Genomic DNA, 19,257 nt, shown 5'->3' on the forward strand with positions numbered 1-19,257 from the left:
GATGGCCGGGTGCGGGGCAGGCCAGACGTCGGGAGCCCTCCGTAGGGGAGACGAGGGCTGGGTGCGGGGCAGGCCAAACATCGGGAGCCCTCCGCAGGGAAGACGAGGGCTGGGTGCGGGACAGGCCAGACGTCGGGTGTCCTCCGCAGGGGAGAGACGAGGGCTGGGTGCGGGGCAGGCCAGACGTCGGGTGCCCTCCGCAGGGAAGAGACAGGGCTGGGTGCGGGGCAAGCCAGACATCGGGAGCTCTCCGCAGGAAAGAACGAGGGCTGGGTGCGGGACAGGCCAGACGTCGGGTGCCCTCCGCAGGGGAGAGACGAGGGCTGGGTGCGGGGCAGGCCAGACGTCGGGTGCCCTCCGCAGGGAAGAACGAGGGCTGGGTGCGGGGCAGGCCAGACGTCGCCCTCCGAGGGAAGAGACGAGGGCTGGGTGCGGGGCAAGCCAGACGTCGGGAGCCCTCCAGGGAAGAGACGAGGGCTGGGTGCGGGCAGGCCAACATCGGGAGCCCTCCGCAGGGGAAGACGAGGGCTGGGTGCGGGGCAGGCCAGACGTCGGGTGCCCTCCGCAGGGAAGAGACAAGGGCTGGGTGCGGGGCAAGCCAGACATCGGGAGCTCTCCGCAGGAAAGAGACGAGGGCTGGGTGCGGGACAGGCCAGACGTCGGGTGCCCTCCGCAGGGGAGAGACGAGGGCTGGGTGCGGGGCAGGCCAGACGTCGGGTGCCCTCCGCAGGGAAGAAACGAGGACTGGGTGCGGGGCAGGCCAGACGTCGGGAGCCCTCCAGAGGGAAGAGACGAGGGCTGGGTGCGGGGCAAGCCAGACGTCGGGAGCCCTCCAGAGGGAAGAGACGAGGGCTGGGTGCGGGGCAGGCCAAACATCGGGAGCCCTCCGCAGGGGAGAGACGAGGGCTGGGTGCGGGGCAGGCCAGACGTCGGGTGCCCTCCGCAGGGAAGAGACGAGGGCTGGGTGCAGGGCAGGCCAGACGTCGGGTGCCCTCCGCAGGGGAGAGACGAGGGCTGGGTGCGGGGCAGGCCAGACGTCGGGAGCCCTCCGCAGGGAGAGACGAGGGCTGGGTGCGGGGCAAGCCAGACATCGGGAGCTCTCCGCAGGAAGAGACGAGGGCTGGGTGCGGGGCAGGCCAGACATCGGGAGCCCTCCGCAGGGGAAGACGAGGGCTGGGTGCGGGGCAAGCCAGACATCGGGAGCCCTTCGCAGGGAGAGACGAGGGCTGGGTGCGGGGCAGGCCAGACGTCGGGTGCCCTCCGCAGGGAAGAGACGAGGGCTGGGTGCGGGGCAGGCCAGACATCGGGAGCCCTCCGCAGGGAAGAGACGAGGGCTGGGTGCGGGGCAAGCCAGACATCGGGAGCCCTCCGCAGGGAAGAGACGAGGGCTGGGTGCGGGGCAGGCCAGACGTCGGGTGCCCTCCGCAGGGAAGAGACGAGGGCTGGGTGCGGGGCAGGCCAGACATCGGGAGCCCTCCGCAGGGGAGACGAGGGCTGGGTGCGGGGCAGGCCAGACGTCGGGAGCCCTCCGCAGGGAAGAGACGAGGGCTGGGTGCGGGGCAGGCCAGACATCGGGTGCCCTCCGCAGGGAAGAGACGAGGGCTGGGTGCGGGGCAGGCCAGACATCGGGAGCTCTCCGCAGGGGAGAGACGAGGGCTGCCAGCTCGAGACGAAGGACAGGAGAGGCGAGGGTCGCAGGTCAGCGGTTCACGCCCTGAGAGTGAGCTGAACGGTCAGGCGGAGGGACGCCCTGGGGGCATCTACACGACGGACGCGCCCTACTCACACGTCTGCCGCATGCACGATGATGCCAGACGCCTACGGAACCGCAGCTAACGTGTCTGCGCGCATGACGCCAGCACGTCAACGTCCTCGCACCTCCCACAAAACGTCCAACAGTACCGCAGTCCACTGTGATGACCAAGCGGCGCACAGACCGGCCGCCTCCCCCAGCACGGCGCCTGCTCCCCGCGCCGGCCGCCGGCCGCGTCTCACTCACGTGAAGAGCGCCTCGGCCACGCGCACCAGGCAGTGCAGCAGGTGTTTGAGCGAGAGCCCGATGCTGTGGCTGGCCACGCCCGACAGGGTGGAAGCGTGCGCCAGCACCACGGACGTGATGTAGCCCTCGGACGGCAGCGGCTGCTCGCCGTACCGCGCCTTCTGCGGCACCGACCGACGTCTCCGGCGTCACCCCGCGGCCAACAGGCAACAGACACCGGCGACAGCTGACGACGTCCGTACGCTAGCAAACGACACGCGTCATTACGCAAGCAATGCAGTGTTACCGGTAGGTCTCAAAACAGCCCTATCATCCCGTGCATTCGCACTGGCCCCCTCATTGCACGCTCCTAACGGCGGCCGCTGCCGCGTCGCGAGTCCACGGGCGCGCCACTGACCCAGTTCTGCGAGAAGCCGAGGTCGGCGGCGGCCGCCGCGTGCCAGTCGTCGAGCGTGCGCCGCAGCGCCGGCGGCAGGCACGCGGCGCACCCGTCCGCCAGCGGGAACTGCTGGGCGGCGCGCGGCGACACCACGCTCAGTAGGTGGTCGTAGGCGCGCAGCGTGGCCGACGACGGCGGCTCGGCGTCCCCCTCCGGCTCCGTCAGGCACTGCAGCAGGCTCGACCTGCGGGCAGCGCCGAGGTCAGCCGACATGCCGGTCGGCGCCAGTGCCGGAGCCGATGGCGGTTCGCGGAGCGGTGCTCATGCTACTACTGCCGTGGCGTTCTACCCAGCGGAATCGGGTGGCCGCTCCAACGCACCGGCCCATGTCTCGGCGATCCTCACAGCACGTGTCACCATAGCAGCACAATGAGCTGGTGCCAGAGTCTCGTCTCGCGCCGAACAGAACGCGCCCGATGTCAGACACAGTGTTGGCGCGTAAGATGAAGCCCACCCGCTGCTCTAGTGCTATCGTCGTCGCCCGGCCTGGTGTACGAACCCCGTCTGACACAGCACTCAACACCCTGTCCCGTTGCCCCCCCCCCCCCATCTGACACAGCCCCGAACACCGTCCGTAAGCCCAGCGTCTCGCCCCCGCCTGACGCGGCACCCGGCCGGCCTCCGTCCGACCCCCACGTCAGTCCGCCGCCACACTCACCTGATGCAGCCGGACACGGTGTCGATGAGGCTGACGACGACGGGCAGCAGACGGCGCGCCACCTCGGCCGCCTCCTGTCCTCCCGCCGCCGGCTCGATCACCCGGCTGGCGTCGCTCGCCGGCCGGCTGAACGCCTCGTCCAGGCTCACCTGTCCACAGGAACGGCTTGAGAGCAATGAATGACTATTGCGTCCATTGCGGTAGTGGCAATGATGACTGGAGCTCTGGGTGTGCCAGCAAATAATTCCACTTACAACCCATGGCCAAAAGCAACAATAAAATTGGTGTTCACAGCTTCCACACACTACACAAAAATATGTTAACCAAGCATGAATCAAATCATCGTAGACGTACGCGACCGGGCGGCTCACCCCTCCGTCTCAACCACGAAAAAGTGCACAAGTCCACCGCCGCCACCCGGACTGCCCCAGCGGCAGCCCTTTCGAGGGGGTCAGCCGGCCAGACCTGCCGTCCCCTGCGCCGCCGCACCTGTGTCTTGGCGATGGCCGCGTGCAGGGCGACCACGTCCGAGCAGCGGGGTCGCTGGGCGGCGCGCAGCCGGGCCGCCATGCGCTGCACCCAGGTCCACGTCTCGGCCGACGTCCCCCACCTGGCGGCTGACGTTGTCCAGCAGGCCTGTCGGCCTTGTGCGCCGACAGGCCCTGCTTCACCAGCGCATCCTGTAGAGCGGGGGATGGCGACGTCATGGACGCAGGCGTACCGGGCGAGGCGACTGACTGTGCATGATTCGGCGCAGGTGGAACAAACGCGGAAGGCTGGAGGAGCAGCCCCTTATAAATAGTTCAGGAAATATTTCTCCAGACGTACATACATTCTTTTGTAAACAACCAACCAGCTCTAATCGCGAATGGTCCCGGTGACTATTCAGTGTTCGGGATGGAAGCCTAGTACCCTGGGAGATGAGCCTGAAGCACTGCCTCCTATTCGATGTATCTTTCTGTGGGGAAACGTTTGCTCCAACAAGGTCATTCTAATTAGCAGAAACAGCAGTCACTGATTCATCGGGGCCTACAACGCCACCACCTCCACACATCGCGACCGGTGTCAACGCTGGCGGCGACAAAGCCGACGGTCACCCGCAGCCGGCGCAGCAGGCGGGACCTTTGATGGTGCTGGCGTAGAGCGGTCGGCGGCGCGCGGGTCCCCAGACGAGCGAGTGCAGCAGCGGGCCGGGCGCCCTCCTCAGCGCCCCGCGCACATCTGCTCCAGGAACTCCTCCGACGGCGGCAGCGAGACCGCAGAGCCTGGCGGCGCGGCCGGCGTCAGCGGGCCGGCGGACGAGTGCGGACACGGCCACCGAGCCCGTCACGGCAGATCGGCAGCGCTTGGCACACGCCGGCGGCGCCGCCCTACTCGCTGGAGACCTCTCACTCGGAGACACAGCGATGGCGTCAACCCACCCGCCCGCTGGAGAATCCCGCCACTGAAGAAAACTGGTGCTACCCACCTACCCACTAGAGAATCCTACCACCGTAGCACGCTAGTGCTGCCCATCCACCCGCTGGCGAATCCCACCACTGAAAAAAATGGTGCTGCCTACCTACCCCCTGGAGAATGCCACCACTAAAGTACACTGGTGCTTCCCATCCGCCCACTGGAGAATCCCACCACTGTAGCACAATGGTGCTTCCCATTTACACACTGAAGAATCCCACCACTGTAGCAAACTGGCCAGCTACCCACTCGCCGCCAAAGTTTCCCCATATCGCCGTCCTCTGTGCGATCCCATCCCGCATCTACGCACCCAACGTGGTGTTCGTGTCCCAGCTGGCTGCCATTCACTAGCACCCGTCCCACAGCCCACCGCTGCAGCGGCCGCTCACCGGCAGGCGATGGTGAAGCAGTAGTGGACGTTGACGCGGCCGGCCGGTGTCAGTGGCGCGACGCGCGCCTCGAGGTCCGCCTGGCCGCCCACGCGCAGCAGGCCCACCAGCGCCACGTAGAAGGCGCGGTAGTCGAGCGCGTCCGGCGTGCTCAGCAGGAAGCTGCTCGCCTGCAGCACGCGCCCGGAGAGCGGCCGTCAGGGGCGCGGCGCGAGGGTGGCGCGCTCGGAGAGCGGCCGTTAGGGGCACGACGCAAGGGTGGCGCGCTCGGAGAGCGGCCGTCAGGGGCACGGCGCGAGGGTGGCGCGCTCGGACAGCGTCCATCAGGGGCACCGCGCGAGGGTGGCGCGCCCGGAGAGCGGCCGTCAGGGGCACGGCGCGAGGGTGGCGCGCTCGGACAGCGTCCGTCAGGGGCACGGCGCGAGGGTGGCGCGCCCGGAGAGCGGCCGTCAGGGGCGCGGCGCGAGGGTGGCGCGCTCGGAGAGCGGCCGTTAGGGGCACGACGCAAGGGTGGTGCGCTCGGAGAGCGGCCGTCAGGGGCACGGCGCGAGGGTGGCGCGCCCGGAGAGCGGCCGTCAGGGGCACGGCGCGAGGGTGGCGCGCTCGGAGAGCGTCCGTCAGGGGCACGGCGCGAGGGTGGCGCGCTCGGACAGCGTCCGTCAGGGGCACGGCGCGAGGGTGGCGCGCCCGGAGAGCGGCCGTCAGGGGCGCGGCGTGAGGACCGACCACGGGGATAGCGCGCAGCGTTGTAGGTGCCGAGTTTGAGATCAGGCGCTGGGAGAGCCCCTCCACCATTAATGAAGTATGAATAGATAACCCATTCATGTCGTCATGTACGATATTTATCAGTACCTATAAATAACATGTGCTAGACACAAGCAAAGCTTCAGCTGTCATCGACAGCGTTCGCAAGAGTGCAAGACATATAAGCACTTGTATCTAAGAGGATAAAGAAGATTCTGACCAGCCAGGCAACAAGACGCGCGGGGTTCACAAACCCATACCTATGGCGGCACACAGAGACACAAAACACAAATACCCCGGCCCATAGAGCGGGCATCAATCCGCAGGTAGACGGCCCGTTAAACCGTACCGTCCCCCCCCCCCCTCCCCTCCCCCCCCCCCCCGGCCCGGGTGCAGCTCGGCTCGCAGTGTCGTACCAGTCCGTCCAGCCGGAGCGGGTCGCCGCCGCCGCTGTCCGAGTGCGTCAGGCTGTAGAAGCAGGGCGGCTCGCCGCCACCGCCGGCGCCGGCGCGGCTCTCGGCCACGCCCTCCACCTCCTTACACGGGATGTAGAGCTTCTCGGCGCCCGGCACGCGGCCCAGCAGGTTGCTCCGCACCTGGCGGCCGGCGCGGGCGTCAGCTGCGGCGCTCCACCACCGCAGGCCGACAGAACACCAGCACACCACCATACAATGGAGGCTCGGCAAAAGAGAGATTAACGATACTCCGCACGCAGTCGTGTTCTCTCAAACGTGTCACGCCTAATACATCTGCACATCAATTGCAGGCAACATACGGGCATACATAAAATACGCGAGTAAAGCATGAGCCCGCACAGAAACGATTCAGTCCCGCCATTCGCCTCTACACTGCCTGATAGGCAGTGTAGTATGCAACACATCCTTGGGGCGCCCGTCCTGCCCATCAGGATGAAACAGGCGACCCAGCGAGGCCTCAGAAGCTGAGTGCGTCGTAAAGCGCCAACGACGATTAAGCGCATCTAAGCCGCGTCTGCCGCTGGCTTGTACAGCCCCAACCCATCCCCATTGGCAGTCGGCTGCCTCTCCTCCGTTAGCACAGCCCTCGCGCCTGCCTCCCCCAGCCGACCCCAAACACCGCGGCACCGGTCCTGTCCACGCACCTGGTCGATGAGGAAGGAGGGCGCGTCGTACAGGTTGCGCACCATATACTCGAACACGACTAGCAGCCGAGCCAGGTGGAGCACCTGGGCCGCCGACATGGGTGCATCCAGCGCGGGAGCCACCTGCGGCAGAGCCAGACGTCGACTGAGGCAGGCTGGCGACTACGGCGGGGCACCGGCTGGGACAGTGGTGCTGGAGCCAGGGCGTCGACTCTGGGACAGCAAGGCTGAGCCTCAGGCACCAGCTGGGACAGCGGTGCTGGGACTAGGGTGTCAACTCTGGGAAAACAAGGCTAAGTCCCAGGTACCAGCTGCGATTGGTGCTGGAGCTAGGGCGTCGACTCTGGGACAACAAGGCTGACCCTCAGGCACCAGCTGGGACAGCGGTGCTGGGGCCAGGGCGTCGACTCTGGGAAAACAAGGCTGAGCCCCAGGCACCAGCTGGACAGTGGTGCTGGGACTAGGGCATCGACTCTGTGACAACGAGGCTGAGCCTCAGGCACCAGCTGGGACAGCAGTGTCCGAGGCTGGAGCACTGGCTGAGACCAGATTCCTACTGAAAGTCACAATAAGGGAGACAAAGGTTGACAGCCATCGACACAGACAGCAGACAACACAGTATATCACCTGAGAAATGTCGCCCGACTGAAGCAGGATGCCAGCCAACTAAACCAGAGCTCACTGACAAGTCACATAACACGAGAGGCTCCGCCCAGAACTCAACATTACAGCATGCTAGGCAGTCGGTCATGGACTTTCCAGCGGTCTTGTGAAGTGCAGGCTGTACCTTGATGATGACGTCGGCGCACTGGATGAGTACGTTCTTCTTCTGCATCAGCTCCAGCGAGTGGAAGAGGAAGAGCAGCAGCTGGGCGTGCTCCACGTTCAGGTCTGGTCAATAGAAGGCGCCGTCACCGGTCGGCACCATCGGAGAGCCGAACACCGCCGCAACGACACAGCAGAGGTCAAGCTGTGACCGCATTAGACGCCGGGCACTGCTGCCGCTTGGACAGATTGACGCGAACAATCCAGTCCTAAACTCAGGACATTGGCTGGCCTGTCAGTCTGTTTTGCGCAGGCCCGAGTTTGCACCTGCCGTGATGAACGCCATTTATACCACGTAATTAGTGGCAGGCAGAAGGCAATGCACAACTTCCTCAGGCAGCCCGACCCGAGCTGTAAAAAAACCAGGGGCCACGCGCTACATACATATTATGCGCAACTGTCCAGGCCACTCTCTGCTATAGTGTATGTATTGATGGCGGCCACCTGAGCCCCGTACACAACCGCGTTGACATTCAGGCCTGCCTTCTGTACATACCATCCGTACAGACCATCTGTACGTACCATCTGTACATTCGTACAGAGCCCGTCCAAACCTCCGGCCACACCTCGCCTCGTCGCCGGGACGCCTGGCGGGCGAGCCCCACCCATCCCGCCCATCCCCCGGACTCGGACCGGGAGCACTGACCATCGCCGTCTGCCTCGGCGTCGCCGAGGATGCGCCGGGTCAGTGTGCGCAGCAGGCTGGACCAGATGAGCACGGTCGCCTGGCGGCCGTCCAGCTGGTCCGGCCCCGGCCCCTCCTGGTTCAGCAGCAGCACCTGCAGACGGCGCCGGGCAGAGGCGTTAGAGCACGGGGCGACACACTCACGTCATCGCGCCAGCCCTGCTGCCATAAACTCGGTGACGAGATAAGAGCGGTGGACGCTGTACGAAAGATCACCGACCGCGCGACAGGCACGAAACCCATGGTATTTTTGACCTCTCCAATTGTGCACGCCTGCCTTCCAACAAATTCAAGTAACCCAGGAGGATGCACATCCGCCACTTACCTATTCGGGCCCTCAATGGACTGCCAAATAGCTCTATCTAACGGAGTTACCCAAAGACAGTGCCCCAAGGAGGCAGCCCACCTCGCCACATTGCATTCAGTTGGGCATCTAGGCCAGCCATGTACCAACTCTCATACAGCACACACGCGCACACCAGCCTCCTTCATACCGGCGACGCCCCGCTCCTAGCCGCTGCCAGCACGCGCCGGTCGACTCACCTGCGCCAGAACGGCCAGCGAGCGCGGCTTGACGCTGAGCGGCCAGTCGGCATCCTCCTGCCAGGGGCTGAGGCCGAGCTGCGCTAGCAGCGTCTCCTGCAGCGGCGTGCTCAGCAGCCGCGTGGCCAGCAGGTTGTGCGTCAGCCGCGTCAGCGACGCGCTGAACTCGTGGCACAGGCTCATCATGCTGCCGGCGCTGACGCCGGCGCCCAGGCTGCCTGCCGGGCGGCGGCCGCAGCCGGGGTCATAGCGCTGTCACGGGCGCGGGCGCGACCGACGCGCAGAGGCTCGCTATGTGACGAGACGGACACTGGCGGAGGTGGCAGCGCCACAACGCGAGTCCTGGGACGCACCAGTCGACGGACAGCACAAAGGCCTCGGTCGCGCATTATGGGTGCATGTACAAATGGCTGACCTGGAGTGCCGGAACACGTCACTGTGCACCACGCACGGCGCCCAGCAAAACTACGGCGAGATCCGATGCGCCGCACGAAATAACGCGCCGCTGGCAATAAGCCTCAGATAGGCTGCCCTCCATCCTTCGGCCGGCACCAGCACACGCGAAAGAAAGAAAGAAGAAACAGAATGGAAAGAAAACAAAAATTAACGGAGCGAAAAAAAAATATGCAAAAGGAAAGACGGAAGACGCCATAAGAAACGGTTATTTGCCAACTGTCGTAGCAGAACCGCCCCGAGGTTGTACTCCCCAGGGACGGGGGGGGGGGGGCGTGCTAACCTGAGCCGACGTCGCGCACCATGGCGGCCAGCAGCGTGACCTGGTAGTCGGTGACGCCCTGACGCACGTAGCGCCGCACGTCGGCGCACTCCGAGTCGAGCAGGTCGCTGTTGATCAGGCGCAGCACGTGCGACGCCAGCGACATGAACTGTAACGGCGCCGGCGGAGCGGACGTCAGGAGCGAACAGGGTCGGGTCTGACTGCGGATGAGGGCTGAGGATGCGGCGGTGGCGGGATCGGACGGCTGCGACAGTGCTCCCCGGTGGAAGGACGACACTTGGGTGGCCTTGAATGACCACATTTAGTTCCGTGAAGGTTACAAATCACCCCGGGTGGAATGTGACGCGGTGAAGAACGCGACAAGAGGCAACGCGCTGGGTCTGGGTTATATCGCACCAGCGACACGATATGAAGGAAATTACAAACGAAAAACTATGGTCTGTCAATCACAGCGAGTATCGCCTTCGATCCATTTCATTCAGTCCAGCGCCGCCCGCTCAGCGAACCAATCCAGTAGCCTCTGAACCGTATTTGATCGTCGTTTTCACTTTTTAACGACGCCCGCAATTTCCAAAGCCAATACCCATCATCGCCATAACCCCACGCCGACGTCCAGCTGAGCCCAAAACACGAGCCGTCACTCTGCTCCCTGCCGTCACTGGATCCCCTCCCCTCCCTGCCGTCACTCGGCCTCCTGCCATCATGGACTCCCCCCCCCCCCCCCCCTGCAGTCACTCGGCCCCACCGTCGTCACTCGGTCCCCATCGTCGTCACTTCGGCCCCCTGCCGTCACTGAACCCCCCCCCCCCCCTGCCGTCACTCGGCCCCACCGTCGTCACTTGGCCCCCTGCAGTCACTGGACTCCCCCTCCCCTGCCGTCACTCGGCCCTCCTGCCGTCATCTCCCGCCGCTGACGTACGCCATGCGGCTCGCCGCGCTCCGGCACCAGGCTGGGCTCGGCGGCGGCGGCGGCGGCGCGCTCCGAGCCGCCGCCGTGCTCCGAGGCGGCGGCCGAGGCTGGCGGCGAGGCGGGCCCAGCCGGGTACAGCGTCTGCATGAACCACTGGCCCAGCACCGAGTCGTCCTCGTCACCTGGCGGTGGGTGCCGGGTCAGCACGCGAGCGATGGGGAGGGGGGCGGGCCGAGAAATGCGCCAGGGAGAAGTCGAACGGTAACTCTTAACGGGTGATCCGAGCGCGGTAGAAATGGATGGAAATGATTGTTACAAGTGACACATACGGCATACGTGTCAGCGAGCTCATGCCCGCACCACACAACAGATCGACTGAGTGGAAGACAGATACTTCACGAGCGCAGTGATCTCTGATGGCACGTCCTAAAGCCACAATAATCCATAATGTGATTGACGTGATAAGCATGAGTAGCGTTTTCTGAATAACCAGGAAAACTTCAACAAACTTAAGTGGTTGTTAGGACGTAATTGCTAAGCATGTTGATTTATTTCCGTTCTTCCGCTCCAGTCCCAAAAGTGTTTCCTAGACTTCCGCTGCAACCCCACATCACCGGATCCGTCTGCCAACAACCCACTCCTCTCCCCTCCCCTCACCCGAGCTGGCCTCGTCGCCGCTCGAGTCGTCCACGTAAAACGAGGCGGTGAAGGCGGGACCGGTGGCAAGGCCGAACACGTCTCCGCCCTCCACGGCCCCGGCCGCCGCGCCGCCGCCGCCGCTCAGCGCGCACGCCTTGCGGTAGCTGGCCACCGCCACGTTGAAGAGCAGCTGCGTCACGTTCGCTGCCGAGAGCAGGGCGGCAGCGCGCTGGCCGGCCGAGCAGGCCGTAGCCAGCGTCGCCGGCCCGCCCGGCGGCAGCGGCGGCCCGCCGAACACGGCCGTCTCCGAGCGCACGTCCGACAGCAGGCTGGAGACGAGCGTCAGCGCCGGCGAGGTCAGCGCCACCGCCAGCACGCCGAACCCCTGCTGACTGCCGGACAGAGGGATAGAGGGAGGTCAGCGCCACCGTCAGCACGCCGAACCCCTGCTGACTGCCGGACAGGGGACAGAGGGGGAGGTGAGCGCCACCGCCAGCACGCCGAACCCCTGCTGACTGCCGGACAGAGGGAGAGGGGAAGGTCAGCGCCACCGTCAGCACTCCGACCATGTGTAAAGATGCAGCATATGACAACAGATGCACAATACTTATGGGCCATATGTTCCTCGGATACGCTATACAATAGCGAGCTTAAATAACTTGCATGTATAGCTTCGCAAAAAATAAAAACCCGTGCTAGCCATTCATGAACAATAACTCGTGCTAAATAGTAGTGTTAAGTGAAAGATGGTAGCATTCAAAATGGTAGCGTTCTAACTTTATAAGTTATATCAAAATCAATAGTTCCCTGGCCCCGATCCACCACGGTCTGCGACTGTGACGACCATCTTACACTTTGAGCAGGTTGATCCTGCTCTCCTTGCCCTTGACGGGCGACTTGCCGCGCTCCTGTTTGTCGCCGATGGCGCTGACGGCGAACATGAAGGCTTGGATGCCCCGCAGCAGCAGCAGGGCCGCCATCAGCTGCAGGTTCTGCACGCACTGGGGGCGGCGCAGCAGCGGCGTCACATGACGCATCAGGCGAGCGTGTCACCGAGAGCGAGACCGTCTCCCTCAAGGAGTGCTTGTTCAGTTATGGAACGTGGGTTCGCAGGGTTGTTCAGTTATGGAACGAGGTGGCGTTCGCAATATGCTGATATGTGCTTCCAGTTTAGGCTTGTTAGAGAAACTGCACCCCCAGGGTCCGAGGGCGGTGCAAGAAAATGACCGCTTCATCGGCGTGAGGCACTGTCGAAAACTGCACTTCTGCATGGTGCATTGATACGCAACGCGTCCTTCAAGTTGCAGGACGCCACAAACAGTATCTAACACCACTGCAGGCTAACAACACAGAGCGCAACGGCCTAGGCCGTCTCCTCCCACCAGTGATCACAGCGGGCCCCGTCCCCTGCCCTCCCCTCCGGCTCCCAGCCCAGCCGTGCGCCGGCGCCACTCACGTGTCCGCCCGAGCGCGTGGAGGCGCGCATCACGCTCTGCACGCACTCGTACACCTCGAGCGCGCGCACCACCACGTCGACGGCGTGCGTCTCGGCGTCGTCGGGCGCGGCGACGGCGGCGCCGCTGGCGGCTACGGTCAGCGCCGCCAGCAGGCAGGCGGCGCTGAGCTGCGCCAGCCGCTGCTGCCGGGCGGCCGTCAGCGGCTCCAGCGCCGGCAGCGAGAGCGCCCGCCACACCATCACCACGTCCGAGCTGAGCGCCTGCAGGCTGCGGGGGGGGGGGGCGGTGAGAGGCTGTCACACCGTCACCATGGAAGAGCTGAGCGCCTGCAGGCTGCGGGGCGGGGGGGGGGGGCGGTGAGAGGCTGTCGCACCGTCACCATGGAAGAGCTGAGCGCCTGCAGGCTGCGGGGGGGGGGGGGGCGGTGAGAGGTTGTCGCACCGTCACCATGGAGGAGCTGAGGGTCTGCAGGCTGCGGGGGGGGGAGGGGGCGGTAAGAGGTTGTCGCACCGTCACCATGGAGGAGCTGAGGGTCTGCAGGCTGCGGGGGGGGGGGGCGGTAAGAGGTTGTCGCACCGTCACCATGGAAGAGCTGAGCGCCTGCAGGCTGCGGGGGGGGGAGGGGGCGGTAAGAGGTTGTCGCACCGTCACCATGGAGGAGCTGAGGGTCTGCAGGCTGCGGGGGGGGAGGGGGCGGTAAGAGGTTGTCGCACCGTCACCATGGAGGAGCTGAGCGTCTGCAGGCTGCGGGGGGGGGGGGGGCGGTGAGAGGTTGTCGCACCGTCACCATGGAGGAGCTGAGGGCCTGCGGATTGCGCGCGGATGAAGCGTCACAAGTCAGTGACTGAAGCGCCGCCACCACGTTAGACCTGAGGCGTGACGACTGGGGGAGGAATGGAAAGGTGGGACGGGACAGAGCGGTGCACGTATTCGATGCAATATGTAATATCCGTGCTGACTTGCGCACGTCACTTCCGACCACTTGGCACAAACATGAAAAGAACCCGCCCCAACAGCGTTTTCATGTACACCAAGCACGGCACACGCCATAACCACCCAGTCACCACCCTGGCATCGCTCCCGTCAGCAGGCCTCCCCGGACCAGCAGCTGAGACCCGATCTGTCACCCCGTCCGTGACGTCGCACCTGGAGCGGACGCTGACCGCCTCGGTGAGCGTGGCCGGCAGCTGGAGGCAGCCCGTCTCCAGTGACTCGGTGTAGCGGGCCAGGTAGCGGGCGATGTGCGGCAGGCCGAGGCACATCTCCACCAGCACGTCGCCGGCGCCCAGCAGCTGCAGCGCCGCGATGTTGCGCTCGCAGAACAGGTTCTGTCAGCCGGCGAACGCAGTCTTAACAAGGGGTCAAACATGGTGACACAACCAACAGGTGTCAAAACGCCGCCCACAATAGACTGACCATTCCACAGAGTATTCTGTTGCACATGGGGAATACACAGCACAGCAGTATACAGCACAAATTTGACGCTCCGAATGAATGCAGGTCGTGTCATCAGCCCGTGGTTTTCCCGGTCCCATTCTGCTGACCTTGACTTGTTGCCCACTGCTGTTGGCCTCTGACGCGTCGCTGAGGTCGCTGCCGTTGCTCAGGTTGTACATGGGCGAGGACAGGTGGTCTAGCAGGGAGGTGGACGGGTCCACGCGGGGCCGCTTCGGCTCCGTCTTGGCTGAGTTCTCCTTCTCCGCTGTGCAGAGGCGTGACGGTAGGAATGTGTCAATCGTTCTTCCAGCGTGCAGCACCGTGTGTGGTTAGGGCTCTACGACGCACTCAGCTGCTCAGACTATATGGCGTCGCCTGCCTTTCACCATGGCAGCAAGGGCGAGCACCGCGGAGAATTGAACCCCTACCCCTGGTTTCCCGGACGCGCAATGGCCAATGAAGACGCGCAAAGACGCACTACACTTTTGGTACCCTGGCATGCAGCATCGATAAAAGCACGGGCAAGATGGCCATATTGGTGGACGTCAAGCCCGCGGCATCCCATGTCCAGCAAATGCAAGAGCATGAGGGACTTTTCAACATTTGATAAGCAAAGAAGGGGTGTCAAAAAATCGATACATGGTGCCAACAACATCTGTCGCAACTCGCGACGAGCAACTAATAAAACAACCCTCGGTCACGCCAGCCCGAGCGGAGCGCACGTCGCACGCGTGAGACGGCGACGCCGCGCGCGCCGCGCGCCTCACCCGGCACGCTGGTGCGGATGTGAGGCGGCAGCTTGGCCATCTTCATGGCGGCCACCAGCGTGACGTGGTCCGAGTGCTCGAGGCCGCCGCCCTGGCACAGCAGGCGCAGGCCGTCCATCAGCTGGCCGCGCGACAGTGGCGACGTCTGGCGGCTGCCGCCCGACAGGCCGCGCAGCATGTGCGCGCCCAGGATGCGCGCGGCTGCGCACGCGCCGCCCATCTGACTCGGCAGCACTGCCGGAGGTGCGGCGACTGGTCAGCGGAGGTAGCGCGAGCAGTGGCTGGTCCGGCTGTAGCTGCATGGGCATGTGACTGGTGTGGGCAGTCATGGCTTGATCTAGGAAGCTGAATCCAACTTGCAAGGAAGCTGCCATTGAGGCCTTATGATACACTCAGCTGTTATGGCTATATGACACTGTCTATCTCTCTCCCTAGCTGAAAGGATGGGCACCACAGGGAATCAAAACCTGTACTTCTGGTTTCTCAAACACACAGCTTGGTAGGTTTAGGTTCTGGGTGGCAGTCAAGGGCATGAGTCTCAACTCTGGTTTTGTAGCCTGTAAATGTCATGTGAGTCAACTGTTTTTTAAGGCCACAGAAACTAACATTAAATGTTAGCCAACTTGGAAGGACAAATGCCAGGTCCTACCAACTCTGGGGCTGCTGCCCCATCTACATGGCTTGGGTGGCAGCTGACCACTGCAGGACTATTACATGATGCATCACACACACACAGCTGACTTTGGATTGCATGCCTGTTTCATGACCATTTGTGTCAACCTGATCTAAATATGAACTTTATGTAGGTAATCAGGTCTCATGTCCAATCCACTTACAGTCTGCTGCATTCTGGGTGATGTAGTCTGCAGCCAGCAGTGCAAAAGTTGAATAGAATGTGTCATATTCAGCACTGTGGTTGATGATGTCATCTTCACTGAAACCAAAGGCAGGAAAATGTCAAGTCAATATCAATGGGATTGGTTTTAAAACATTGAACTTACAATTAAATCAAGCTATTTTACTAGATCTTAGGGACTGACAGAAATGTGAACTTTTGGTAGCATCCTGCATTAACAATGCTGATATGAAACATCAGCCCAGAGTTTAAGGTCAAGTAAGTTTGCAAGTGATGTAGGGTCCTCCCAATGCATTGCTAATTTGTCCATCAAACTGTCTTACTGATGTTTTTATGCAGCCACCTGCCTATAACACTGTTCTACCTTTGAGGGTGTTAAAGCAATTTAAGCTCATGCTGCTAATAAAACTACCATCAATGTTTTAACCAAATTATCTATAAATCTGGGAAGCACTGAGCAATCAAAATATCACATATTGCAATGACCTTGGCAACTGACTGGTAAGTTGACATCAGGGTGCATTACCAAGCAGGGGGTGAACCCTTTGTTAACTGCATGGGTGGCCCAAAACCCTGTACTTAGAAAGAAAAGGGGTCCAGAAGAAATGCTAAGCTTTCTCTAGAATGTTTCTAGTATTGGGGATCATGTATACCTGGGGGGGGGGGGGGGGTGGCAGGGGAGGGGGGGAGAGCAGCTCAACATTGTGGAAAGAGCTAGGGTCCTCTCCAAGGGATACAAAGTTTCACCCAATTTAAGGCCCAAGATAGTGAAAATGTTACCTATTTGCACCCTAAATCTAGTTGTACATGACACAAAATAATCTGAACACCAAATTTTCATTTAAAGACTATATGGGTGTCCTGGAGTTTAATATTAGTTTAGATTTCCTGGCATGTTTCAGTATCAGTATGCTGTAAGCTTTTCAACTCCTGCCCAGCTATCATCCATTAAATACACTTTTGATTCCCACTTAATGCCATCTGTAAAGCATGTCAAGACTAAGCACCAGTGCATAGACAAATATAACTGGATTGCACTAATGTAAAGAAGGGCTTAGTCCTGCTTTATGTGCCTCATGCCTACATGCCCATAATATGCATTCTTCTTAGGTAAGAGATGATAAGGGGAATCAATATGTGGCTGAAAATGTTGAATGCATCATTTCATGTAGATCAAATTCCTAAATTTCACTTTATTTCCAATCTTATCTTTTGTAAGAGACCTTGATCACAAGAACTCACTTATACATCACTTTGACATAAAATGATAACAGTAATGTAATCTTCAGCTTCTTGATACAATTTGTAACCTGGCCAAGTTTGGGCGTACCTACCTCCTACCACAGACCCAATGAATGGTGGGTAGTTGGGCTAGTGGGCACATTTGTAGGCACTTATCATGTAGCCAAGCTTTATTTGTTATGTCAGCAGGTTGAACCATGATATCACCGTTGAATACAAAGCCACTTAGCACCACCAGCATTGTGTGTCTAGGATCTTATAAAAATGTAAAAACTGACTCTGTCTTTATACTCGGAGAAATAAATAACTTTTGGTGGATACAATCCCATTGGAATGTTCTAGAAATAGCGCCATGTACGCAATAACACACATAACATTTTATTTCTGTGTATCCTTACCTCTTTATCACAGATCTTATGAACTCAGGCAGGTCATTTTTGTTAAATGATCCGTAGGATGCCGCTAAAATGGGCTTCACGATGGAGTTCCACTCCACCCCACCGCTCGACGAAGCCATGCCGGCAACCCCAACGCGCTCCTCCTAGAGCGCTTGTTTTCGAAAAGACTGAAGTGTATGGGGAAAGTAAGGACTATTGGTATGCCAATTATGCCCGGGCTATCCCTGCCACGGCCCTCCCTTCGCTACCCCCTGAAAAACCACAGTCTCTGGGGTGGCTGCGGCCAAAGCGCTGATTGTTAGGAACGGTCCAATAGCTGACTGCTTACATCAAGCTTCGCTTTCCTAATGGCATGAGCTTATATATTGTATTTTAAATGATTTACTGATTTTTCAGAATATTTCATATTTTTATATAGTTTTTAACATAATGTTTATTTCTAAAACAATTATAACATATCAAAACATAGCATATATTTCTTAATGACGTCATGTAACGCTTCATGAACTGGCTGCCCTTGCTAGATGTGACGCGTGAACAAACGAATGATCTCGCAAAATTTTTGTTTACAAATGTAACCTATGGAGACAATTAGAAAGCAGCAGCGGCATACATTTATGCACTATTGTGTTAACGTTGCTTACGCACAAGAACCGTGGCCCGGGCGCCGCGCGGACGTGATGTGTTGAGGGTCCACGGGAGTCGTGCTCATGCAGTGCGCGTAAAATATTTTCTTGCTCAGATGGCTAACGGTGATAAAGGGAAACAGCTCCCACCTGCACCATTACATTACTTCAAAAAAGATGGTACGCCTGTGTCCTGCCTCAGGTTTTTGACACTCCAAAGGAAGGTATTTCTTGCCCAGGGTAGTCAAGATGGAAATCTAACGATCTGGGACCTTGAGGTAAACCATTGTTCTCTCTGTTTGTATTATAGCTGGCTATTATAGGACTTTTTGAATGTGTACCCAGTTTTTTGCTTTTTGAATATGTAAATGCTTACCCAGTTCAGATATTTTGTCATGCATTATAGTCAAATTCAGGGGTTTGTTTTCTCTTTGTTTCAGTTTGTAACTTATGGGGTTATGGGTTTATGGCTTATGGTATGTGATAATGTGCAGCATTATTTGTATGGCCCAAAGTACTATGATTCCCAAAGTTTTCAGTTTTGCTAATTTTGGCAATGCATCATTTCTTGTGGCATTATTGCCTAGCACTATGAGGAATGCTATGAATATGCATGAAATTTGTCCTGCCCATGATGCTGAACTTTCTTGTTTCCAGACTTGCAAGCAGAAATTTTCTGTGGAGGCTCATGGGTCTCCCTGTCAGGCAGTCTTGCAGCTGGATGAAGGCCAGGCGCTCACACAGGGTAGAAACGACTCCATCTGCATTTGGGACTTGGACCTGCCCAAGCCTGTCTCAACTTTCCCCTTCTTGCATTATGGCTTTTGCAAGGTTTGTATTGACATTGGCAGTTACACCATCAAAGGATCTGTGAGCCCAGGGTCCATAACCAATTTTCTACTTGTGTATGTCATTAGTATGTATTAGTAATAGGATGAGCATTAGTGATTGGAGGCATGCCTGGCTGCCAATACAAGTGGTGTGGTTAACTGGCTTGGTAATTACTCATAGTTTACCATGGATTAAACCATTGTTCAAGCAAATTAAGGCTTACACCTGTTTTCCAAATCACAAGTCACTGTCAACCCTATTTCACCTGTTATTTCACCCCTGCTGACAGGTAGTGCAAGTCGGCAACCTTGTGGCATGCCCCGCTGAGCCCCCCTCAGCCGTCGCTCTACTGGACCCGCGCTCGGGTCGGGATGGGGGCCGCTTCTCAGCGCCGCCCGAGCTCGGCACTGTGATGCAGCTGTGCCCCCTGCCGGACGACACCCGCAGCCGCCTGGTGGCCGTGTACGAGTCCGGCGCGCTCTTGCTCTGGGAGCCAGGCGC

At 60.1% G+C, this 19,257-nt stretch overlaps 2 protein-coding genes and 1 long non-coding RNA gene across 3 annotated transcripts; 1 reads left to right on the forward strand and 2 right to left on the reverse strand.

Annotated features, from left to right (window-relative positions):
• Positions 1-4,936: 4,936 nt before the first annotated feature.
• On the reverse strand, positions 4,937-10,529 carry LOC119100465 (protein purity of essence). Its single transcript, XM_037223557.1, has 8 exons — positions 10,513-10,529; positions 9,594-9,741; positions 8,858-9,075; positions 8,276-8,408; positions 7,592-7,695; positions 6,805-6,927; positions 6,101-6,280; positions 4,937-5,110 (listed from the first exon to the last, which is right to left on the reverse strand). Exons 2-8 carry the CDS (start codon positions 9,736-9,738, stop codon positions 4,937-4,939), a joined length of 1,077 nt encoding a protein of 358 aa, XP_037079452.1. The 5' UTR covers positions 9,739-9,741; positions 10,513-10,529.
• A 1,592-nt stretch (positions 10,530-12,121) lies between these two features.
• LOC119100466 (E3 ubiquitin-protein ligase UBR4) lies at positions 12,122-17,536 on the reverse strand. Its single transcript, XM_037223558.1, has 7 exons — positions 17,300-17,536; positions 15,640-15,737; positions 14,804-15,037; positions 14,144-14,301; positions 13,746-13,927; positions 12,804-12,866; positions 12,122-12,143 (listed from the first exon to the last, which is right to left on the reverse strand). Exons 1-7 carry the CDS (start codon positions 17,416-17,418, stop codon positions 12,122-12,124), a joined length of 876 nt encoding a protein of 291 aa, XP_037079453.1. The 5' UTR covers positions 17,419-17,536.
• A 428-nt stretch (positions 17,537-17,964) lies between these two features.
• On the forward strand, positions 17,965-19,134 carry LOC119101276 (uncharacterized). Its single transcript, XR_005094527.1, has 3 exons — positions 17,965-18,203; positions 18,583-18,756; positions 19,046-19,134. It is a non-coding gene; the product is annotated as an uncharacterized LOC119101276 (long non-coding RNA).
• Positions 19,135-19,257: the final 123 nt, after the last annotated feature.

This window comes from Pollicipes pollicipes, unplaced genomic scaffold, assembly GCF_011947565.3.
Source record: "Pollicipes pollicipes isolate AB1234 unplaced genomic scaffold, Ppol_2.1 Scaffold_4881;HRSCAF=5763_pilon_pilon_pilon, whole genome shotgun sequence".
Taxonomy (NCBI): Eukaryota; Metazoa; Arthropoda; class Thecostraca; order Pollicipedomorpha; family Pollicipedidae; genus Pollicipes; species Pollicipes pollicipes.